The 25,071-nt window shown below is 31.8% G+C and overlaps 3 protein-coding genes and 1 non-coding gene across 4 annotated transcripts; 3 read left to right on the top strand and 1 right to left on the bottom strand.

Annotated features, from left to right (window-relative positions):
* Positions 1–1,215: 1,215 nt before the first annotated feature.
* LOC105129744 (glutamyl-tRNA reductase 1, chloroplastic-like) lies at positions 1,216–4,554 on the bottom strand. The gene is made up of 3 exons (XM_011031945.1): positions 4,074–4,554; positions 3,139–3,380; positions 1,216–2,768 (listed from the first exon to the last, which is right to left on the bottom strand). The coding sequence occupies exons 1-3, from the start codon at positions 4,339–4,341 to the stop codon at positions 1,650–1,652; spliced, it is 1,629 nt and encodes a 542-aa protein (XP_011030247.1). The 5' UTR covers positions 4,342–4,554; the 3' UTR covers positions 1,216–1,649.
* Positions 4,555–5,989: 1,435 nt separating this feature from the next.
* On the top strand, positions 5,990–8,388 carry LOC105129745 (peptide methionine sulfoxide reductase B5-like). Its single transcript, XM_011031946.1, has 3 exons — positions 5,990–6,390; positions 7,885–8,041; positions 8,138–8,388. The coding sequence occupies exons 1-3, from the start codon at positions 6,011–6,013 to the stop codon at positions 8,294–8,296; spliced, it is 696 nt and encodes a 231-aa protein (XP_011030248.1). The 5' UTR covers positions 5,990–6,010; the 3' UTR covers positions 8,297–8,388.
* Positions 8,389–9,091: 703 nt separating this feature from the next.
* Positions 9,092–9,164, top strand: TRNAE-CUC (transfer RNA glutamic acid (anticodon CUC)). The gene has a single exon. It is a non-coding gene; the product is annotated as a tRNA-Glu (tRNA).
* Positions 9,165–13,082: 3,918 nt separating this feature from the next.
* Positions 13,083–23,842, top strand: LOC105129746 (Major facilitator superfamily protein). Its single transcript, XM_011031947.1, is given in 16 exon segments — positions 13,083–13,482; positions 14,078–14,209; positions 14,829–14,930; positions 15,938–16,042; positions 16,200–16,275; positions 19,863–19,937; positions 20,136–20,238; positions 20,312–20,377; positions 20,900–20,942; positions 21,118–21,215; positions 21,504–21,580; positions 21,781–21,894; positions 22,353–22,472; positions 22,566–22,694; positions 23,308–23,386; positions 23,457–23,842. Coding segments are annotated over 16 exon segments (1,515 nt in total). The 5' UTR covers positions 13,083–13,423; the 3' UTR covers positions 23,594–23,842.
* Positions 23,843–25,071: the final 1,229 nt, after the last annotated feature.

Genomic DNA, 25,071 nt, shown 5'->3' on the forward strand with positions numbered 1-25,071 from the left:
CCTCCATTAAACTCCACTTAAAAAGAGACTTACATTCCTTGAATCTAGTATAGAAGAAGAACTTAATGTTTACAAGCTCAGTTATATTTGATATCATAAACCGTAAACTTCTTATATCTTTTAAATATTTTCTTTTAAATTTCTTCAAGGAAAGAAGCTAACCTCTCTTACAAAAACTCAAGAGACATACTAGACTTTCCGTGAGTTTTTTCAAGAGATAAATTCAACCTCCATTAAACTCCACTAAAAAAAGACTTACATTCCTTGAACCTAGTATAGAAGAAGAATTTAATATTTATAAGCTCAGCTATATTTGATATCATGAACCGTAAACTTCTTATATCTTTTAAATATATAAGAGTTCTTTAAGAACACATCATATTTTTATTAAATATTAATATAAATATAAGAGGTATTTATCCATCGTTAAATGCTATCAAGATAAAATTACACTCCAGATCCTTCTATTTATAAAATAATAAGACTTATAAGCTATAAAGGTTTATAGTCTTTATTTTCAATATATATATATAGCATCTATCTTTAAAATATTATTGTACCTTTTCTCTTTAAAAAATTATTTATTTAAACATTGGAGAGTTCTCATCTTCATTAAAAAAAATCTTTTATGTGTATTAGCTATAAATCACCTTAGTCTACTGAATATAAAGCAGTGTTTGGAAACACAATTAAAACTGCATTTCTTAAAAAATTAATTTTTTTGTTTAAAATTAATATTTTATTTATGTTTTCAAATCATTTTGATATACTAATGTTAAAAATAATTTTTTTAAAATAAAAAAATTATTTTAATATATTTACAATGAAAAATACTTTAAATCGTAACTATTATAATACTTCCAAACACTCCTTAAATATAAGCTCAACTATAAAATAGCTATAACTAATTAATTGCTATTTTATAGTTATAACTAATCAATTATTCAAGATGATAAATAAATATATGAACATTTTATTTACCTATAATCAAATTACAAAAAGTGGTTGAAAGTAAATGATTGGAATTTATTTAAATCAGTTTACTAAAAAAATAAATTAAAAGCCTGTTTATTTTGTAAAAATTTTGTTTTTAAAATCATTTTTATATGTTGAATTTAAAAATAAATTTTAAAAAGTAAAAAAATATGTTATTTTAATATATTTTTAAATAAAAAAATTAAAAACAAATAACTTTTACATGTAAAAAAAACCTATAAATTCAATGGAGAAAAAAAATGAAAAGTTGGTGTTCTACTAGTACAATTATTCCAATTTTAAACAGCCAACAACTGTCCTCGCATCAGAATAGAGTTACAGAAGACAACTCCTAGGATGACATCTCGAAGTAGGAATAAAATCTGTGAAATAATTACAAGAATACATAAACACGCTCCTCGTTCCTCAACAATCCGTTGCTACAAAATTTGCAACTGAATCCCTACTATCCTGACTCTAGATTACTTTAGAGCTAAGAGCACTAAAAAAATTAGGAGAGCTGCAGTTGAGGACTGCAGCACTTCTTTTCCCTCTCCAAAAATCGGTATCTAAAGAATGTATTATTTCGTTTGAATGTATAAGAGCACAACATGAACTCGTAAGGAACGTCCCATTGCTGCCGTAAAATGGAGCTGTACCCTTTAATGAAGATCTCACTTCTTGGTTCTTTCCATTTTTGTTCGAACAGTCTCCAAAATTATCTCCGTCTCCAGGTCAAACATTCTATTGACAGCATGCATAATCTCAAGCATCTCTTCTGGTTTTTGGCAGTCACTCCTCCCATCACATCTTAGTTGCTGCATTGGACCATGAAGGAACTTCTTCATCATACCTATGCTAAGATCATAAATGGCTTTCTTCTGTTTATCTGTAACATCACCCATCTTTGACAAACACTTGTCTAGTTCGGAAGCTCTAATTCTTTCAAGATAAGCTCGTAGCTTCTTGATGGTGGGAACGGCCTCAAGGGAATCCTTCCAAGCTTCAAAGTTCCGCAATTCCTCGGAAATAATTGCTTGCGCTTCCATAGCTTTCCGGAGGCGATCCTCCTTATTGGCTGCCACGACATCCTTAAGATTGTCCACGTTGTAGACTTCTGCTGTTTCAAGATCCGAGACGCATGGTTCTACATTCCTGGGAACTGAAATATCAATGAAAAGCCGCCTTGCCATTTCTGTGTCTGCAGGGAGTGTTTGTATTTGCTCTTTCAAGAACAGTGGAGTCTCTGATGCAGTACATGCGAAAATAACATCTGCTTCGCCAGCACATCCCATCATTTCTGAAAGCGGCTTATAGACAATCTGAATATCCTTGAGCTCTTCACGGATTATGGCAACTTTCTCCTCAGTTCTGTTCATAACCACCATTTCTTTGCACCCATTGGCAGCCCAGTGTTTGATCACAAGCTTCCCCATTTTGCCAGCTCCAATTACTAATACCCTTACAGTAGCATATGAAGACTCTGGAAGCTTTGTTAATGCAAGCTCTACAGCAGCTGAACTGACAGAAACTGACCCTGAGGAAATGTTGGTTTCAGTTCTGACTCGTTTCCCAGTAATGATTGCATGCTCAAACAACCCACCAATTTTCCTATTAAAGCCATCAACTCCTTGTCCAAGTCTTTTAACTTGCTTCACCTGAGCAAGGATTTGACCCTCTCCGAGAACAATTGAGTCGAGTCCAGAAGCTACTTCAAAAAGGTGTCTGGTGGCATCTTTATTGCACAACATAAATCGGTGTTGACAAAGCTCTGAAACAGGAACCCCACTAATCTGTCAAAAGAAAATTTGTTAATTAGACCATGGTTGATGTTGCTTTTAAAATTATTTCTAATATGAACAATTTAATATGATATCTTCCTTAAGATGCATCCTTATTCAATAGATGTTTTGACCAAATACATGTAGAACAGAATTCACAGTTGATTTAGGTAGAATTGATATCAAATAAATTTGAAAAGTCTATATACAGCAAGAAATGCCTAGGAGTTTCCCGATATTAGCAGGCTAGGCAGATTTGGAGCAGAATGAGTCCGATCAATTAAAAAGCACACTCGAATCAAAAACACAACTTATAGGTCTCTCTCTCTCGCACGTTCTATTTGAGAATTCTTAAGATGCACAAAAGAAGGCAAATAAGTACCTTCGACATCCATTCAGTCACTTCTTTAACTCCACGATGTTGGGACAGAGCCACAGCATAAATTTCCGTTCTGTTACAAGTGCTAAGAACAGCAGCCTCTTCTATATGATTTAAAGCACAAAGATCACTAATGGCTCGAGGCCACTGGGCTTCTGGGATGGCAAGTTTCTCACGTACATCAACTGGTGCTGAGTGTACATTAAGTCCAATGACAATAATGCTGCTCTTTTCCTTTGTATATCCTGATATTAGGCATTAACGTCTCAGCAATTAGCATCAATGAACAATTGCCAGGTAGGTTTGGCAAGAAGGCATGTAAGTGCAAGAAAATAAAAACAGAAAAAACCTGAAACTATAGCTACAGATAAGGGAAATTAGAGATTTAATTAAGACCATTAAAGCACGTCAGCAAACTGTTGTCAACACAACCTAGAAGGTTGGTATCAACTATCAACAACTTCAGCGCTTGGGCGACACAAGACACTGCTTCTTCAAAATTGGTAGAACCTTTTTTTTGCTAGTTAATGACATCGCAATCATCCAACACCCATACAAGCAAACAATTAATCTAAACACACACAACATTAAGCAATCCTTTTAAGTTAAATAATTTTTTGAACCCAAAAAAAATCCTCTATGATCCATAACAACAACATTGAAACTTTCTTGTGTCATCAAATCAATTTAAGATCCTTCCAAATCATTATTCTTACTGCACAATACTCAAATCACCACCACCATTATCATCTCTTTCTTCTCTAATAAAGCTAAATTCAATACTTTTACAAGGTTTCAAGTCCATGTTTCTAAATAGAAAGTGGATTTTTGCAAGCTACAAAAACGGCCGTTTTGGACCACATAATAAAATGCGCGCGTACGCGTTATCCAATTCCACATAATCAAAACTCGAAACTCAACAAAAAGGGAAAACTCACTGTCAATTGCAGAAGCCTTGAGCTGCTCAAGAGCGATAACGTTCGATCTCTTCGATTCTTCTTTATCGATTGAATTCAAATTCTGACTCGCACTTTCACATTTCAAACAAAGTCTTTGGTTGGAAGCCGATGTCGTTCTACTGCTCAAGGGTTTATAGAAGTTCTGCGACTGAATCTGAGGACAAGGCACAGCCTGCGAGCGGAGGTTACCATTTGATTGTGTAGAAGAAGCAATAGAGGTGGCGAAACCGCCCGCCGCCGCGGCCATCGGTGAAGAAGGAGATGGGGGCGGCGACAAGAGAGATTGTAAAATTTGATCCCCGAGTAATGAGAGGAGAAGAGAGGCATGGAAGAAAGGAATAAAATTTTCAAGTTTTATGTTGGGTGAGGTTTGGTGACAAAAAGAGAAAGAAGACAACCACCCACTACTGAATTATTTATTAGGCACGTTGGCGTGGTCTTCGTGTGGCAGCGGGCTACAACTTCTGCCCATCCATTATGACTTTTGCTTCTTCTTCTTCTTTTTTTTTTTTTTTTATTTTTATTTTTAATATTAATATATAAAAAGGGCCTAAAAATGAAAAAAATAATTTAAAGTAAAATGTTTTTTACTGAAATTGCAGTAGAAACAAAACAGTCACCTGGACAGAAGGGAAATATTACTGAAATTGCAGTAGAGACAAAACAGTCACCTGGACAGAAGGGAAATGGAACGGGATTTTACGCGTTGTGTCCACACGCCTATCGTGGACCGGAAGGAAAGGTCAGCGGTTTGATTCTTCATGTGGGATTTCACGCGTTGTGTCCACACGCCTACCGTGGACCGGACTGAGGAACAAGGAAAGGTCAGCGGTTTGATTCTTCATGTAGCCACCATGGATTTGTTTTTAATAATTCATCCTCCGTTATTTGTCAACTATTAATGGCTCGTGTTTTGTTCCTAATAATGTAGGATTGTAGATTAAGTAAGATAAGATGTGCGATGCACGTTCACATATGATAAAGGTATTTATTACAAAATATATTAATGTAATTATGGATGATAATTCATTTTGTTACGGAAATATTGATTTGATAATATTTCAATTGTTGTAAAACCAATTTTATTTTATTTTTTTTAAAAAGAGATGTGATGGGGAATCTCTCTCTATTAAAATTAATTTTTTTTTAAAAAAAAAAAGACATGTGATGGGGAATCTCTCTCTATTAAAATCAATTAGGAGTCCCTTTATTTGACTCTAGTAACTTGGAATTTGAGTTTTCGGAAAGATTAGAATGCAGATCTATGATTATTATTTTTTTTAACGAGGGAAATATTATAATAGTGTTTATGAATGCAGTTAAAATTGCTTTTTAAAAATTTAAATGTTTTTAAAATTAATTTTTTATATTTTTAAATCGTTTTGATATCCTAATATAAAAAATATTTTTTAAAAAAATAAATAATTCTTTTAATTTATTTTTAAATAAAAATTACTTAAAAAGCAGTACTCATACTCATGCGTGTGTGTATTATCCTTCTGACACAAAAAAATAAGGCCTGCAGCCTGTTCTAAGGCCCATTTCATAACACTCCTTCTTTGTTTTTTGTTTGGAGGAAGGAAATTATATTTTTTTGAATTATAATAATATTTGTAAATATAATTAAAATCATGTTTTTTTAAAATTTAAATGTATTTTTATATATTTTTATATTATTTTAATGTGCTGATATCAAAAATAATTTTTAAAAAATAAAAAATATTTTAATTTATTTTTAAATAAACAATTATTACAATCCTTTCAAATACTATATATATATATATATAATTTTATTTTTGCATCCTCCTGGGTCCTGGGACAAACAGGTAAGGCCTATAACCTGTTCTTAGGCCCATTTCACAACACTCTTTGTTTTTTTTTACTTTTTCTAGGAAGAAAATTACCGAACACCGGAAATGTCTAAAACAATATCCAAACAAAACTTCATCACTCACTCCGAGTCTCAAATGGGCTTTAACATCCTCAAACCTTCACCTCTCCCCTCCACCAAAACACTTCTCTACACCAAACCCACTTTTCCCAAACTTGCCTCTGTACTCCAATCTATTCCCAACTCCTTCACCAAAACCCGCTTCAAGTTTTCATCTCCAAAACCTACTGCCCGCTCCATTTCGGCAGCTGGTTTTGCTGTGTCAATCTACCAAACCAAGCGTCAGTTTTGTGGTGGTGGGGTCATAGCCATGGCTGCCCCTGGATCCGTCCAGAAGTCCGAGGAGGAATGGCGTGCTGTTTTGTCCCCTGAGCAGTTTCGGATTCTGAGACAGAAAGACACAGAGTGAGATTCTTATTTGTAACTAAATCTTGTATCTTTTATTCTACGTTGTTTTCTGGCTTTATGTTCTCGTTGACATTTCGGGAATTATTGGCTTGTGTTTTTCACCTTTTCTTTTTTATTGTTTTGTCCTGCTTTTGGTTCTGATTCACTTATCAACAAGTAAAACTCAAGTAATTCACTTGAAATGATCTCAACTAGAGACCTTGATTGTTATCCTTATCGAAATGCATGTAAAAAAATCCTGTTTGCAAGGAGAATTCTGAGGATATATCGCAAGAGGTGCATATGGTTTTCACCTTATTTGGTGGCTTAATGGTTTATTGAATATCGTTGGATCTGATGTTTCGTTCTGTTGCTTCGTGCTGTTCGGTTTTAAGAAACTTTCAATGATGTTGCAACTTCTGGGCATACAGTCTTTAATATAACCTGGGATTCAGGAGTTTGTAAGAAAAATTGAACTTTGAGGAACAAGAGATAAGTATCCAATTTTGTTTTGCAGGTGAGAGATTGTGGATGAAATAGATTTTAAGCTCAGCGAAAAAAGTCTTATCTAAAAATTTAACCTGTATGGAATTCCACTGCCGCAAAAAATATAAAATAAAATCCTGGAGCAATAACAGTATAGCCTACTGGTTAGAGGAATCTTTTTTGCAGCTCTTTCTTTACACAATAAGGTACAGTGTGTTGTAGCAAATTGAATTCCTTTGCAGCAACAAAACCCTGGAGCAATAGAAGTATAGCCTATTGGTTAGGACTGGTTAGAAGAATCTCTTCACAGTTCTTTCTTTAGTCAATAAGGTGTGGTCTAGTGGCAAATTGAATGTAAAGCTTGAGTATAGCTATCCTCTGTTCTGTGATTTGCTGAATTCAGTGATCCCTAGCTTTGGTTGAGAGTAAAAAAGGTAATTGATTTACGCCTTGGCAACTAGCATTTTGCTATTATGGCTGTCTTTAAGTTGGACGAGTGGCTTTTTAGCATCCAGTTCACATGCTGTTGTCAGGTTGATCATAGATTTGGTGAAGTGGCAATGCTAAAAATATAGACTCAGGTGTTGCTAACTTAGCTGGATGTCATGCTGATTGCCATGACTTCCAGAGGCAAGAGGGGAAGGAGTAGGGTACCTACATGAAGGGGACGAGCAGCAGAAGATGGGTGTTTGTCAGGATAATATGTGTATTACAATTTTATTGCTGGATGGGGTCGAATTGGCTGTTAGAAAGATCTCAAATTTTCCTTTCTTCTGCCTTGATTCTTCAAAATTGAAACAAAGGACTAGAGACGAACATTAGAATGCCCAAATATGGATTCTTTTGCACCATGTTGCGAGATCATATACAATCTGCCTAATCTGGTAAGATGAGATTTCTATTACTAGATGAGGTGCATAATGGTCAAGTGCTCTTGAATGAATCCTGTGGATGTTTCTCAAGAAAACTTAGTGAAGTTAGTATTTTATTCATAGTGATTTTTCACATTGTTTGGGTGTCATGCAGGCATCCTGGCACAGGAGAATATGACAAGCTTTTTGAAGAGGGTGTCTACAAATGTGCAGGATGTGGAACACCTCTCTACAGGTCGACAACCAAATTTAACTCCGGTTGTGGTTGGCCAGCTTTCTACGAGGGTCTTCCTGGAGCCATAAATCGCACTGTGAGCTCATTTGCTCTGCTAGTTTCCCCCTTTTCTTTTACCATTTTACAGCAATTTATTTCGTGACATATTAACAAGGTTGGCATTTGTTATCAGCCGGATCCAGATGGTAGGAGGATCGAAATCACATGCACTGCCTGTGGTGGACACCTGGGCCATGTATTTAAAGGCGAAGGCTTTCCAACTCCCACAAATGAACGCCATTGTGTCAATAGTATATCGCTCAAGTTTGCTCCTGCAGATTCTTCTGTGTAAAACTTAACGGCGTGCTTACTTCATTGCCAAACATGTTTACTACCATCGGCTCTGTGTAAAACATGGCAATAGTGTTGTGTTTAGCCAAATAATGCATAATAATTTTTATATTTATACTATCACATTGAGACAGAGCATAATAATGTGGTGTTTTAAGTTCGCGAAATAAAAAATATTATTTTTTTATTAATATATTAAAATTAAAAATTAAAAGAAAAAACATTTTAATTTTTAAAAAAAAACATAGTCACGCAGATGAAAGAGTTCTTGTTGGCTTCTCGCCTTTACGTTTCCATTTCCTCTTCCACAAACAAATTTCACATTCCAAATTCTCCCCTTTCAATTTCACTCGGTTCCAGAATCACAGGGATTAATTATAAACGTGTGGCCACTTGCGGCCCTCCCCTTTTAGCCCCTGTAAATATAAACACCAACACAACAAGACAAGTCATTGCTCCTTTGTTTCATGAAATATTCTTGAAGGAAAATCTTCGTTAACTTTCAGATTGTCTGGTTCAGGAGGGTTGTATCTGTCCAGACATAGATTGAACCGTGGGGAAAGATCTCAGATCTGCGCAGCGCAGCTATTGGTTGTTCCTGTGCTCAAGATAATTAGATTTAGCCCTGTAAGATTAATGTTCGTGTCAGTAAAAACATGTATCCCTTAGAGCAGTAGTTAGATTAATTCTTGTGTTTCTTGGAAGTGTCAATGGACTTCATCAGTGGAAAAGGGTGCTAATGGCATTTAGCTAAAGAACGGTTGATTTATCTGGGCGTCGCATGGTTGAACGTAAATCCGTTGTAGTCTAGTTGGTTCGGATACTCGGCTCTCACCCGAGAGACCCGGGTTCAAGTCCCGGCAACGGAACTTTTTTATTTCTATATTGAACTGACTTGAAATCTTTGTCGTTTTATCACTAACATGAAAGAGGGACGCACATGAGTTAATATATATATATATATATATATTAGTTTTTTTTTTTTTTAGTCTATGGTTCAAAAGTTTTCCCAAATTAATTACTAGATGTTGAGATAGAATCCATTGTCGTTTACCTCACACGTCACTTGTTTGAAGAGTAAATAATCTTTAATGAAAAAGGATGTTGCGGTAGGAAGGCATCAAAATATTGTAAAAGGTGCTATAGAAAGAGAATTGAGGAGGAGAGTATATGTTCTTAATAAGAGAGAATGTTAGTGGCATGAAAAGGTGTGGAAATATTGTAAAAATCTGTAGAAACAATGTAAAAGATAAAAATTATGTATTTAATTTAAATAAAACTAATTTATTTAATCTGATCAGGTCTATAATTCAAGTTATATTTTTTTACGAGAAAAAATAATCAAATCCATAACAAAAGATGAACAAACAACTAGATATCTAAGTAAACAAACAACTTGCGTAGCTTTATTTGAGATAAACTTGAATTTTAAGGTTAGTATGGCTAATAAAAAGAGAAAGATTCAAATATAATAATGGAAAAGGTGTGTGCTTCTATAATTTTCTAGAGGCAAATAATACCAAGCCCATGAAGTTATTCATGCGTGTCACGGCATTTTCATCATGAATTAGATTGATATCCGAATCCAAATAAGTCGAGTCGAGGCTGCTTCATCAACAAAATCAAGTAGCACTTGGCAGAATGAAAGAAAGAGCAATGCCTTGTATTCAATTTGTTGTTTCCATCGTGAGATCCAAACACATCCTAGATTGAGAATGGCTAGAGAAAAGAACGGGGATGGGTTTAAAGACAGAAAAACGGAGAAGGTGCAACAACACATGTAGAACCCATGAAATAATAGGGCCAAACCACCATTGAAACCCCACGTTATTGGTATTGCTAGATTATAGATTATTAGCCAGCGTTGCATGTCGCATCATTGTTTTTCAACCATGAAAAAACATTTCAAGCATTATTTATTGACTTGTGTTTTTAATAAAATAAAAAATTTATCATATTAAAATATGATTTATCATATTATGATGTGAATCTCCTATTTACATGGTTAAATAATTTTTAATGAAGTAGATAATAATTCTGAAAGCCGAAATTATATTTGATATAACCTTATTTTAGAGCTAATCATGTATCTAAAAATAAAATATATTAAAAAAAAATATGGATATAGAGATAAATTTATATCTAAAAACCTGAAGTACGTGAATAATAAGATAATTCATCTTCAATAAATCAATATAACATCTTTGTCCCTACACAGAAAAATTGTTTTGCCGCAAACAAATAAAATGAAAACTCATATTTATTCTTCAACTTGTTGTAGAAATTTACAGCTTAAAAAAATATAATATATTCTTCTCTAACTAACCATAGTGAATTCCTTTTATGTTACAAGATAATAGATCTAAACTAATAATCAACTAACATAAATCTAATAATGAAATAAACCCCTAAATAGTGTCTAATGAGGTAAAAAGTTCAAATTCAAAATAATTATTTAAAAATAAATAAATAAATAAGATAATAAAAACAAATTCTATACGACAGAATTCCTTTATATAGCATGAATATCAAATTCAAATTCCTTTATATAGCATGAATATCAAATTTTAGCACATTCTTGGCAGATTTCAGTCTTGATTTCAAATATATTGTTCTTTTTTTTTAAATGAATTAATGAACCTACCATATATATTTGAAAATCTTGAGATGTCTAGTTTCTACCACAACTTGTATTGCAATAAAATCTCACTCATAGCTCCAGATATATCTCAAACGTTGCATAAAGGTCTAATATAGCATGTTTCTTAAGATTCCTTCAGTAACTTCAACCCTTTGAAATAATATGTTCCATAAATTCATTTCATCTAAAAATTTACTATAATATATTTACATATATTTTAGTATCTTCCTGTAAAATTTTAGCTAAATCTAGTATACAATTTAAGAGTTATGACAAATCTCGCAAAAGTAGTCAACAAATATTTTAAAGTCAAATTCAGACATGACTTGGTTTGTATCATGTTGGATGATATTTTTTTTTTAAATATTAACACGGTGACATATTATATTTTTTTTTTCAAATATTAAGATGATGAAATATTTGATTAACACAATTTAAATTGTCAAATATACAACTCAGGTCATGAGACCATGATGATTTTATGAAAAACACATCAAAATAAATTATGAATGTCAATCATTGATCAACCTAATATTAAGGGATAAAATTAAAAAAAGGACAAAAACCAATTAAATCAACTAAATTTAATTTTCCAAAACTTGCAAATAAAATAATAAGATTGAGATAATCTCATTGAAAATAAATAAATAAATTACAATCTTCAATTTTCAACTAACCTAATGTTAAAAAGTAAAATTGAAATAAATCAATTAAAAAAAGACACCAAAAAACAACCCACGTCAACCCAAACTAATAGTTAAACTCGTGATTTGGATTGCAAAATTAAAATAACTTTATAAAAAAAGAACAAAAAAATTGTGAAGCTCTGTTTCTAATTGATAAAATTTTAAAAATTAAAATTAAGAAAAAAAAAAACTAAATTTATAAGATCAAGATAACTATTAAAAAAAATTAAAAAAAAATAACAATGCTCAATTCCCAAACAACTCAATATTGAAGAATAAAATTAAGCAAAAAAACAAAAAAAAAATGACTGTGATTATAGAGGGTGAAATTTAAAAAATATTTAATTAAAAAATGATCAAAAAATCAAGAGAGTCAACCCAACTTAACTTGTGAAACTTACACTTTAGGTTAATAGATTAAGATAACTTCATAAAAAAACAAATTAAAAAAATCATGAAGCCTAATTAAAAATTATTAAATTAAAAAACAAACCCAAAAAAATAAATAAAATCAACTTATGTTAACCTATCAAACCAATAATTTAGATAAAAAAATCAAGATAACCATGTAGAAAGTAAATAAAAAAAATTATAAAGTTTAATTTTCAATCAATCCAGCATTGAATAATAATAAAACAAACAAACAATAAAAAAATTATGAGTAAATTTAGAATAATTTACTAAACTCATGATCTAAGTTTTGAGATCAAAATAAATTTATAAAAAATAAAAAAATCTATAAAGCTCCATTCTAACTATCTGATATACAAAGTTTAAAAAAAAAACTAAATACAATATACCAATATATAATCAAATAAAAAAAACAAAAAATATATGAATCTCAATTTATAGATATAATCTAATATTAAAAAAATCTAAATAAAAAAAATATATTATTAAAGAATAAAATAAAAAACACACTAAAACAAATTCAAAACACTATTCATTCCAGCATGGTTACAATAATTTAGTGTTTTGTTAGTTAATTATTTCTCATTAAACAGATTTTCTTCTTTTTTTTATCGGGTTGAAAAACTGTCGGTCAGGTTTAAAGCACTCTAGAGTCCCGATCCAGTGCTATTTAATAACCCAGCCTCACGATAACTTTCAGTATTTACCCACGAAATCATGATTGCCCCGTTACTATCTGTTGACGTGTCAACCCTGACTGCCATCTTCTGTCAACAAACCAAGGCACATAAATGAGGCTGACACAGAAGATCCAAACCCAAACTCGAAAAATATCAAGGGATCAACTAGCAGATTCCAGATTCGTTTTCGATCGATTTAACGATAAAATCATTACTAACCGAGCGGTAATGGAAGCATCTTTTCTCATCGCTTGAAGCCAAAGCCTTACCCTTTAGTGTTTTGAAAAAGTTAAAGTAATTTACTAAAAACCCCTCTCGCCATATAAGCCAATTAAAAAAGAAAAAGAAAAAAACAACATGGCTTATGATGTTTTCTTAGAGAAAGAGAGGGACAGAGGGGAGGGACCAAGTAAAATCTCTCTCTCTTTCTCTCCCCCTTCCTTTCTCTAACTACCATTCAAAAGAATAGTCACGATATCTACCACCTACCACCTCTCACCTCTTTATTACTTTCTTTATTTGGTTTCTTGACACGAAAAAACTTTCGTGTTAAGGAACCGAAACACTGGCAGGAAAAGTAATTTCTTTCAACTGCTCAGGTCCAATTAGTTTGTGTGTTCGTGTCGTATTCATCATTAAGAAGAAACTAGCGTTGGGATACATGCAGTCCTACAAGTTTTAAAAGAAACAACCGAACTGTGGTCATAGAGATGGCGAGTAGTTCCACTGCATCATCACCTCCTAAACCTTCATGGTTCACTCCAGAAAGGTACCTTTTTTATGGATTTTGAACGTTGAGGCCTGAACAGGATTTTATTAGTTTCAGTTTTTGGTTCTGGGTTCTGGGTTTTCTTGGATATTATAGAATAAGATAAAAAAAAATCTTATTTTGGGTATGTATATGGATATTTTTTATGCATGAATGGATGGATATTTTGGGAATTTAAAGATTGATTTTTTACGTTTTTTGTGCTAGTATTGGATTAAGGTTTCTGTAGTTGTTGAGGTGATGCCTATTTAGTTTTTCCATACAACATGAGGGAAATATTGGCAAATCATGCAATTGAATTTCAACTTTTTTGTATTTATAGGAAAAGTCTTGTTAAAAACATGACACCGCTATTGATTTTCAACCCCTTTTGTTTTAGTTATTGGATATGTTAACGTACCGTGTTATTCGTGACGAGGGAACTTGAACCCAGATAGGCTGCTTGTGCTTTTTGAAATCTAATTTTTGTGGTCGTTCCGAGATTGGGGGAAAGTTGTTCCAGGATAAATTGCAAATTTTGTGGCCCAAATCTGAAGTTTTTTGCTTTCTAGTTGCTAAATTAGGCCTAATGAACTCTGTAATTTTCGCTTTACAGGCTGCTAGTTATCTTTTGTGTGATCAACTTGATAAATTATGTGGATTGAGGAGCGATTGCAAGCAATGGTGTCAATGGGAGTCGTAGAAGCTGCTCAAAAAGTGGTACATGCACATCCGGCAGAGGAATACAGTAAGATCTATTTGGATGCTTTTGTTTGAGCCTGATACAAGTTGTTTTTTTTTTTGGAGGATTTGGTGATTGCGGCCACTGTTTCCTTTCTTGTTCTTGGGGGAAGAAATGCTGATTTTACATCATGGTCGATCTTCCGTTTTTAAATGGGCCCTCTAATAGAAACAGATTGGACATTGTAGGTTTATTTAAAATGTTAGCATTCCATTATTTTTTACTTCGACAAAGAAAGTGTCTGTCCGTCCCCTCAAAGTAAAGATCCTTCAAGTTAACACGTGTATAAGCATATGATAGCTATATTTGCATTTTGTATAAAACCAAAAAGGTAAGTTAAGTATTAGTAACAAGACAAGCATGCTAAATTTGTTCCTTATTTAACCTGTAAGGTGAAAGTTTTAGAGACTGAGAAACCAGATTTTGAATTGTGTCCTTCCACTTCTGCTGTTAAGTGTCCGGGGTGTCAAACTGCAATACATTCTGCTTTATTCCTTATATACGTTGTATTCGTGCTTGTCTAATCTGGAACTTACTGTTGACGGGAAGAAATAGCAAGCATAGATACTATTATGCTGGAAAAATAAAAACATTCTGACTATATTTGGTTACTTGGTTTTCGTAGAGGGGATTTTAACCTGAGCAATTTTGAAGATGGAGTTTTATCCTCAGCTTTCATGGTTGGACTTCTCGTGGCTTGCCCAATATTTGCATCATTAGCAAAGAGGTAATGAGCTTCTAGTTCTTTCATCCTAGCTTATGATGAATTACTGTTGTTGGAAGTAAAACTTCAATATATATGATTCTAGGGAGAAACTAACATTTAACTGATATGATGGCCCGTGAGTAAAATGCGCTGGTGGATAGGCTTTTGGTTCTAATATGCTGATGACAGGTCCTAGAATGGCAATGGGGGACCTCGGATAAGCATGCCTGAAACATTTCTGTCGCATGAAGTTTACTTCTATTTGTCTAGGAATAGCCATCAAAATACATCGGGCTCGGGATGTATAAGTCAGGACTAGTGTCCCTATTTTGCGATGTTCCTAAGCATCGATGCCAATGAGGCGGCAATTATGCTGTGCTAGGTGTCTTCCCTGGTACATTGTTTTCAAGTTCAAAATGTTATGTAGATTTCATGGAGCTGGATCAAGAAATATGCAACAAAAGTTGTTTGCCAGTTTATCAGATTATAAAATAGGGTTTAGAAAGTGGGGCAAAGGGGAAGGCGAGCCAATCTAAGTCAGAAGAAAAACTAACTGACCAAACTACTGGTCAGAAACCTTACCTGATGCTTGTTTCATTTATGTATTTTATTGCTAAAGTGTGTGTTTGGTAAATTGTCTTGCCAAGAGTATCTTTTCTCATAAACTGAAAGATCTCCCAACAGTCATCCATTAAGAACTAGATATGCATAAAAACACAAAAATAAGTTCCTCTAGGGCTTCAATGGATCTGGAACTACCATCTTGTGGTGTAGAAGTACCGGTTTGGCATTTTGCAGTCAAGCAGGCAGTGTGGACAGTTCATTGTCTTGTTTCTTGATATGGTATACTGGAGCAAGTTACCTGCATTTATGCATTGTTGTTGCATTGACAACCACGTAGAACTAAAGGAAAGAGTATTGGACTTCTTATTCTCTTTTATAATTTGTGGCATAGAAGTTAGATTATGATTTAATTCTCATTGATTTAATTTTTTATGGAGCCCTTATGCATTCATGAAAATTTGCAGCGTGAATCCATTTAGGCTCATTGGAGTTGGATTATCAGTTTGGACAGTTGCCGTAGTTGGTTGTGGTTTTTCAATTAACTTCTGGAGCATTACAGTCTGCCGCATGTAAGTACATTATCTATCTTGTGCTGTTCTTCGTAATATTGTTTCTCCAAATAATTAAATAAAATTTCCTTTTACACGGGAAGAACAGTTTTTGCACATGTGAATGATAAGCTGCTTTATGACGCACCCTAGTTCTGATGTTTTGTTCTTTTTTTAGGCTAGTCGGTGTTGGTGAGGCTTCATTTATAAGTCTTGCGGCCCCTTTTATCGATGATAACGCCCCTGCTGCCAAGGTTTCGTTTCTTTCTTTTAGATCATGCCAAATTATGTATTATTGATGATTATGTTTTATTTCTGTTAACTTTGGGCTAATGTCTTCTGTGGAATTATACTTACATAAAGCTAAAACAGGTGGTATTTTTACTTTCACAAGAATACTATTTACCTTCACATTTCACCTTCACATTTTACTGTGAATTACAATATTATAATTGTTAAAAATTTTCAGTTTCATCCTTGATTTTTTTTTTTGCACAATTAAACTATTTTAAAACCAAATTAGAGCCTAATTGTATGTTTTTTTTTGTGAGGGAGGGTTGAATTGAAAGAAAAGAAATTAAAATGAAAAAACATGTAACATAGGTAATAGGTAACAGATTAAAAATTTCTGTTAAAAATTCATTTGAGTAGAGCCCAATTGCATGTTTTTTCTCATAAGAGAGGATTGAATTAAAAGAAAGGGGACTAAAATGAAAAAGGCTAGTAACATAGGTGGTGGATTGAAAATTTTTGTCAAAAAATTTATTTGAGTCTCCTATCTTTTTTAGCTATTAGGTGACTACTACATTAAATTTTACTTATTTTTAGTCCTTTTTGGGTTGGAGAAAAAACAAAGAAGTCGTCGAAAAAGTGTCTATTGGTGAGAAATCTAACCACCAAAATTATTGTTTTTGTGATAAATAGTTTTATATAATGAAAAGTGTTTGGATTAGATGTTTTTTAAAAAAATAATTAAAAACACCTAAAAAATCATATTTGATCATGGGAAGTGCTTTTTTTTTTTTTTTCAGGTGGAGGTTGAGTTTTAGAATGGTTTTTTATGTTTTTTATGGTTATGGATTTGTTTAACAAGGTCTCTATTATGGTTTGGAGGTTGAGTTTTAGAGTGGTTTTTTATGTTTTTTATGGTTATGAATTTGTTTAACAAGGTCTCTATTATGGTTTCTAGGTGTTTTGAATAAAAAAATAGGTTAAAAATGATTTTTTAAGGTAAAAAACAAAGGGTATCATTTTCGATCACTATAATGGCCAGATAACCATTTGTCTATTGGTGTAGGCGATGTATCATAATTTTTCTGATATATAGAGCAAACAATGTGTTGTCTGCCTCATTAAATTTAAAAAAATATAGACTTATGTGTGGGCTATTACTTGATTGGGCTAGGAGTTAGGCTATCTTAATTTTTTTGAAAAAAATTAATTTTTTAAACTTGTTTTTAAAAATAATGCATTAGTTGATATTTTTATCAATATTTTTTTTGTTTATATTTTAAATAGTTTGTGATGATTTTTTTAATAAAATTAGGTATGTATAGTTTTTAAAGAAGTAGGTATGATTTATTTATGATTTTTTTAATTTTAAATAGATTAAATTTATTTTTTTAATATTAATTTTTATATTAGATTTTTTATATGTGCAACCTTGTATTTTTTTTGTTTTTGTTTTTATTCAATAAATTTTATGTGTGTTGGTTTCTATTACAAATTTTATGTGCTTTTCTAATACAAATTTATTTTAATAGAGAAATTCATTAAACAAAATAAAATAGATTACTCATGTTGCAATATTAAATATTTTGATTTTATTTGTCACATAATTTTTTACAGTATTTCAATATTAGGATGATGTTTTATTTTTTTATCTATATTTTTTATCATGTAATTAAATAAAAAATAGTTTTCAAAAAAAAAATTATAACCCCACTAGCATTTATAAATTAGTTCACAGGTTTGACATACTTATCTGGGTTATTTAATTTATAGGTTTGACGAGTTCTTTCGCTAGTTGAATATTTTGATTTTGTTCTGTAATTGTTTTTAATATTTTTTTCTCAATTGTTTCTTTAATATTGGATTACTTGAGAAATAAACTACATGATTTATTTATTCATATATGTTTTTTTTAGGTTTATCATTATTTTAAATAAATTTTTATTTTTAAGTTATTGTTTAATTTTGTGACTAATATTTTTATCATATAATTAAAAAATAAATTTTATAAAAAACAAATGATTAAAATGAATGAAATTCATGACACAACTTGTTTGGGAACTAAAATCAATATAATATATCATAATCTTAATAATTTTTTTAAAAAACATTATCATTTTAAAGTTTTGTTTAATGTTAAAGTCATATCTTTATTAATCATTAAGATTATATTTTAATTCATAAAATTAAGTAATTTAAGTTAAGTTAAATTTTATATAATTTAATTTAAATTTTAAATTAAAAAATTAAAGTACAAGTTTTTAAAATTAATTCATTAAACTTAGATTTAATAGCACAGGAAAAAAAATCTGGTGTTCTTGATATTTTTTATAACATTTAAATTTTTTTATTAATATACACATATGCTGGAAAACTATGTGCCTACACGTCTTCTAATACAATTATTAAATTAAGATTCTATAAGTTTTTAATTTTTTAATTTTTTAAAATTTATTTTTTATATTAATACATCAAAAAACATATAAAAAAAACTTTAAACAAAAAAAAACTAACTAAAATTATAAATAGAATTCCTTAATTTTATTAGACATGAGGCTGTGAAGTTAGGTCCCTAACGACATGTTAAAGAAGTGCTTGAAGTTTTCCTTTATTTGTTTTTACATGGTTTCAAAATTATTCATTCTATGTTGATAAATTCGTGGTTATTAAATCTTTATTAGCAAGGCAAGTACTCGTGCATATTGTACGGACAATAATTAATTTTTAAATTATACATGTTAATTTTGATATAGTTATATATTTTTTTTAATTATTAAATTCGAACCAGACTCAAGATAATTAGTTCATGTATTTCAATTGTGAAATAAAAACTCAATGTAACTCTTTGTAAGTCTAATCGGAAAATATTGAAATAAATAATTTCAGAAGGTTTTGTAAGAAAAATAGGAATAAAAACAAATTTGGAAAATTAGAATAAAATTAATAGATAAACAAAAGAAAAAGGATAGGCCAGCGCATCATGCCTGTGCACTTAGGACCTGGAAAACTAGAGCTGCGCACGCTTGGGTTGGGCTTGCAGCCTACCAAATTAAAATAAATAAATTAAAATAATTTAAGGATGACGCGCCATCACTGCAACTGCTTTGGACAAGGGAAAGGCTGGGGGCCACAGTTCAAGCCAATTTTCTCTCTGTTCTTCCCCTTCAAACACCTCTAAAGCACTCTTGCAACCCCTCCAACTCCACTACATCCTCACAACTCATTTCCATTCATCAAAAATCAAATTAAAAACTCAGTGTTTCCAACCTCCAATCCTTTCTTGATACATTTTGGGGTTTGGCACCACCGTCAACACCAATATTGTCGAATCCAATGGCCAGTGCCGTTTCTCACTCCTCTCTCTCTCAACCAATAGAGCCAAGAATCAAAACATGATGCAAATGGATTACAAGGGGTGAAATATAAAGGATTCCAAAAGTACTGGGTCTGGAAAGAAAAAACACCAAAAACTAACATTTAAATGCCCTCAGAAGGTGTCAAAAGTAGCGGATTTTGTTTTATTGTGTGATATACTTCCTTCTTGTGCTGTTATATTCCATCAACTTTCATCTGCTCTGACCCTGTGTTTCACACCCTGCGTTTTTGTCAGAAAACTTTATGGCTTGGAATGTTTTACATGTTTATACCAACTGGATACGCTGCTGGCTACGTATATGGTGGACTGGTAAGCTTATTATATGATTGTTAAGATTCTTTTCGTCAAAGAAAATCTCACTTACATATGCAGAATAGAATAGAGTTACTCTGAGGAAAGGACCAGCTCTTAGTAGTTCATATTAAAAATTTATGGCATATTTCATCTGCATTGAAACTGTCAACGCCTGGGGTTACTATATAACTGTATTCTCTTATTCTCAAATAGGTTGGTGACCATTTCAGTTGGCGCTACGCTTTCTTTGGAGAGGCGGTTTTGATGCTTCCATTTGCTGTTTTAGGTTTTGTTATGAAACCTTTGCAGTTGAAAGGTGAGAGCTCGTCACATCTTGGTTTTTGGAGCTGAAGATAATTCCAGCTGCTCCTAAAAAATTACTGGTACAGGTTTTGCTCCTGCTGAGTCTACCAAAGCGCTGACATCCATAGAGACACCTTCTTTGGAAGTTCAAGGTGCTGTGTGTAATGATAAGATGGAATCTCATTATTTTGTATAATCTATACGTTTTCTGATTTTAAAGAAATGAATAAGTAAGTCAAGATTTGAAGAGAAGCCATCTCAACTGATCACTCCCATTTGAAAATCTCACAGAAAATAATGAACTCTAAAGAAATGCAATTGAATGAGGTTTTTAAACACTTGCTTGAAGCATGCGGCTAGACAACCATGGATTTGGAAAGAAGCAACAGAAATAGATGATAACATTTATACTGTGATAGATTCAAAAAGGAACAATAGGTTGGATAAAAATCTCTACAGTTATGTATCACGTTAGGCACCCAAGTACAGCCTCATACAACACCGTTTAAATTTTCATGACAGAAGAGCAAGTGGACTGGTTTATCATCTATTTCTTTTTCAAAGGCCCTTTCTTTTGGGATTTTTAATGTGCCTCTATGTTCTGTTATTTAGTTTCTAATAAATTAGAGACTTTTTTCTCGCAATCTTTTAACTGTGTTTACATCTGAAAGCAGATACAGATGTCTCTGTTGTCAAAGGCTCAATGAAATCTTCCAAGTGAGCTTAACTGTCCTTAGCTCATAAAATGTGCGGTATAGATTGCATACTGTAATAGATATATCGCTATCTTTCCGATTTAGACTTTTTATACATCATTGTGTGCGCGCGTGCGTGCTAGTGCACATCCAAGTTGGGATATGTAGGTGATTTGTTGGGCTTAAATTTGTTGCAGGTCAAAATGTGCGTTTGTTGATTTGAAGCAATTCTCAAGATTTATGAAAGACTTGAAAGTGCTTTTGCTTGACAAGGTTTATGTAGTGAATGTTATAGGTATTCTTTTTCACACTACTTTGTGTTAACCATCAACTTTTCAGCTGGTCTTTTCTTTAAGAAGACCAAAATGTCAGGTTAAAACTAATTTCTTGTGCTCCTACTGTCTTTTCGGGTCTTATTTAGTTCAATGTCTGCCTTGATAGTCAACTCTCAGCTAGTTTCTGGAAAGTTTGTTCATTATGAGTATTTTCCAGGACATCTGCAATTTTACCATCTCTGAAATCATGCTGATTTGCTACATCTCTGTAAACTATTGCCTGAACAGTATCTGGCTTTTTTTATTAGGTTACATATTATACAATTTCGTCCTTGGTGCATATTCATATTGGGGACCTAAAGCAGGCTATAGCATTTATAACATGGTAAGCTTTCAGATTTGATGTGGCAACGACATTAAGTATAAAAGCACTGATAACACTTCCCAATATATAAATGTTCTTTTTTCTTTCTATCTCATTACTTTCATATTAAAGGTAAAAAACTTTTCAAAATAAACTATCTCAAAAAGTTGAGAGTGAGAGTTTATGATGTATTTATTCTACTTGAAGTGGTTTTTTTGCAGAGCAATGCAGATATGATATTTGGAGGAATTACCATATTCTGTGGTATAGTTGGCACACTAGCAGGGGGTTATGTTCTGGATCTCATAAATTCCACAATTTCAAATGCTTTTAAGGTACGTGGTCTTGCATATAAGGGAATGTTCTAAGATATGTTTAAGTGCCTTGTGCAATTATTTTTACAACTTGAGCTGCTATGCTGATAAGTATGGAATATCCACTATTTTGTCTTGTTTAATTGCTAAATGGTGTTGGGTATCTCTTCGGGTTTTTTTTTCATTTCTAGTGAAGTCCTTTTATCAACTAATACCCTTTTGTTCATCCAGTAATTTAAATATCCTTGCTCTCAAGACCTAGTAATTTTAATTGGATGATCATGAATGATGCTAAGGAGAACAAAGGTGTCCATAATTTACAGCTGATTGAAGTAATAGCTTGCGCTTACTTTTGGTATTAACGAGACTCAGAATTTTCAAAATAGCTCTAGGCTATTTAAATATCCGGCTTTGAATTAGTTTGTGTCTCTAAAATTATTGAACTCTTTTTGTCTCTGAAATTGTTGAACTCTTTGCAGCTTCTTTCAGCAGTTACATTTGCCGGGGCAATATTTTGTTTCAGTGCCTTCTGTTTTAAGAGCATGTATCCCTTCCTTGCTCTTTTTGCTATTGGTGAACTATTTGTCTTTGCAACTCAGGTACTAGATTTTGCTGTTAGCATCTGTTATCCGTTTAGCATTTATATTGCACGTGTTTTTAACACTGTACCAAATATTTGTGTTCATTTCCAGGCTCCTGTAAATTTCATATGTCTTCACTGTGTTAAACCAAGTCTGAGACCAATATCTATGGCTATCTCCACTGTTGCAATACACCTCTTTGGAGATGTGCCTTCCTCACCACTTGTTGGTGTTCTCCAGGTTTGCCTTCATTGATTCAATTTTTGTTTGAACGATGTGCTTTGCTGAACTGATGTTTTTTGTTCAGAAAAGATAAACATACCTGTTTTTCTCCCAAAAAAAGAAAAGAAATTGTAGGATTTTCATGTAACTTAAAGAAAAAAAAGGAAGCATGGTCCTAGTTCTTTCCTGGGAGCATATTTCTCAAACTACAGAATAATTCAGAGAAAGAATAATGACAATGAAGATAGCTAAATATCAGCGAACATAATTTGTCTCACCCGCAGTGTTCTGAATGTGTTATGCCGAATGTCATGCAGACCTGAAAAGGGACACATGGATTTTGTGTGGAGTCATCTTCTTTTAAAAAAATCAGTTTTGAAGAGTATTTTGCCTTTATAAATTGGATCTATGAAGCTGCTGTATTTTGAAACTACATGCAGAAAGAGTTCATTTGAATTTGGGGTTATCCATCTATCACAATATCACCTGATTTGTTGTAGTTTAGACATTCCCAGCATCAACCTATGAAGTTTAACTTTCACATCGTTAAGATTGGATTGATATTTTTATTTTATGCTTGCATGATGATAGTTTCAGTTCCTCAACCTCAACAGTGGAAAATATCTTGCAGGATCAAACTAACAACTGGAGGAAGACTGCTCTTATTCTGACGTTCATTTTGTTTCCAGCAGCTGTGATATGGTTTATAGGTAATTTTTCATAGCGATTCCTCAATGGTATATCAGAGTTGCATAAACTCATCATTGTGCTCTACGACAGGTATATTTCTGCACAGCGTGGATAGATTTAATGAAGCAAGTGAGCATCCTGAAGTGACTGCAACTGACGGATCTAACACAACGCCTTTGCTTGATAGGAAGGCAGCAGGAACAACAGAAACTTCGGCAGAACCATAAAGTTTTCACTGGAATTGTATACGGTATTATTTTGTTTTCTGCACAATTTCTGAGCTTGTCCTCGTGCAAACGCAAGTTTTTCTGGTGTATATATATAAATCTTCCTACTGCGGATAGGAATTGATTATCTTTAATTCAATGCCTCTAAATAATCCTTGTAGATTCTAACAAAAAGTGTAGTGTTGACTTCGGCAGAACCATAAAGTTTTCACCGGAATTGTTTACGGTATCATTTTGTTTTCTGCACAATTTCTGAGCTTGTCCACGCGCAAACCCAAGTTTTTCTTGTGTTATATAATCTTCCTACTGCGCATAGGAATTGATTATCTTTAAGTCAATGCCTCTAAATAATCCTTGCAGATTCTAACAAAAAGTGTAATGTTGGGATTGTCATTCAAAATAAGAATGAAAGTCATGTCAAGGTTTGGTGCATTCTAGCTATTCAGAGTCTATTTGAAAATGTTGGTTAACTTGTATTTAAAAAAAAAAATTAAATTTTTTTGTTAAAAATTAATTAATTTTTTTTATATATAAATCGTTTTGATACGTTGATTTTAAAAATAATTTTTTTAAAAAATATTTTTTTAATATATTTTTAAATAAAAAATAGTTTAAACTGTAACTATAATTTCAAATAAGTCCACCTATTGCTTTGCTGTAGTTATATTATAAATATATATAAAACCAGCTATGTAAGTTGATTAAATGTGTTTTTTAATATATAAAAAAAGTTAAAATATAAATTGAAAAGCATATATAAATATATTATTAAATCAATTAATAATTATTTATGTAAATAACTGTGGAAAATTATTAATAATAACTAAAAAATAAATTGATAAAATTAAGAAATGAAGGTAAATTAAGATATTGAACCATACATAATGAACTAAAAGGCTATAAATAAAATTGACTAAATAAATTCATGTCTAAAAACATATCTTCACTTGTATAAACCCTAAAGTATGACATCTTGAAAATCAAACACAAATAAAATAACTCTAAAAAAACTTATATTAAAAAATAGCATGTAAAACTTATAACTTGAATTATGAAATCAGGATAAACTTATAAAAAAATAAAAAATAATTACAAAATAAATATAGAGCGATAAGATTACATGAAGTTTAATCTTCAACAAATCAAATGTTGAAAAATGAAATCAAGAAAAAAAATTAATTACATAAAATGATCTAAAAAATAAGGGTAAAAAAAGTATTAATGCTCGAGTCATGATTTTTCTATAAAAAAAAAAAACCATGTGCACACAAACTATTTTGATATGTTTTTTTTACACAATAAGAATTATATGTATAAATCAAAAAGTTTATCCAAACATCTCATAATCATCTATATAAATAAATAAAAATAATTATTAACTATAATTAAAAGAGAGACTGGAAATATTGAAAAAAGTATATAAATCAAGATATTTGATTTCCCAAAATAAATCACTTATCCATTTGTATTCACTAAAT

This window comes from Populus euphratica, unplaced genomic scaffold (genome assembly GCF_000495115.2).
Source record: "Populus euphratica unplaced genomic scaffold, PopEup_1.0 scaffold34.1, whole genome shotgun sequence".
Taxonomy (NCBI): Eukaryota; Viridiplantae; Streptophyta; class Magnoliopsida; order Malpighiales; family Salicaceae; genus Populus; species Populus euphratica.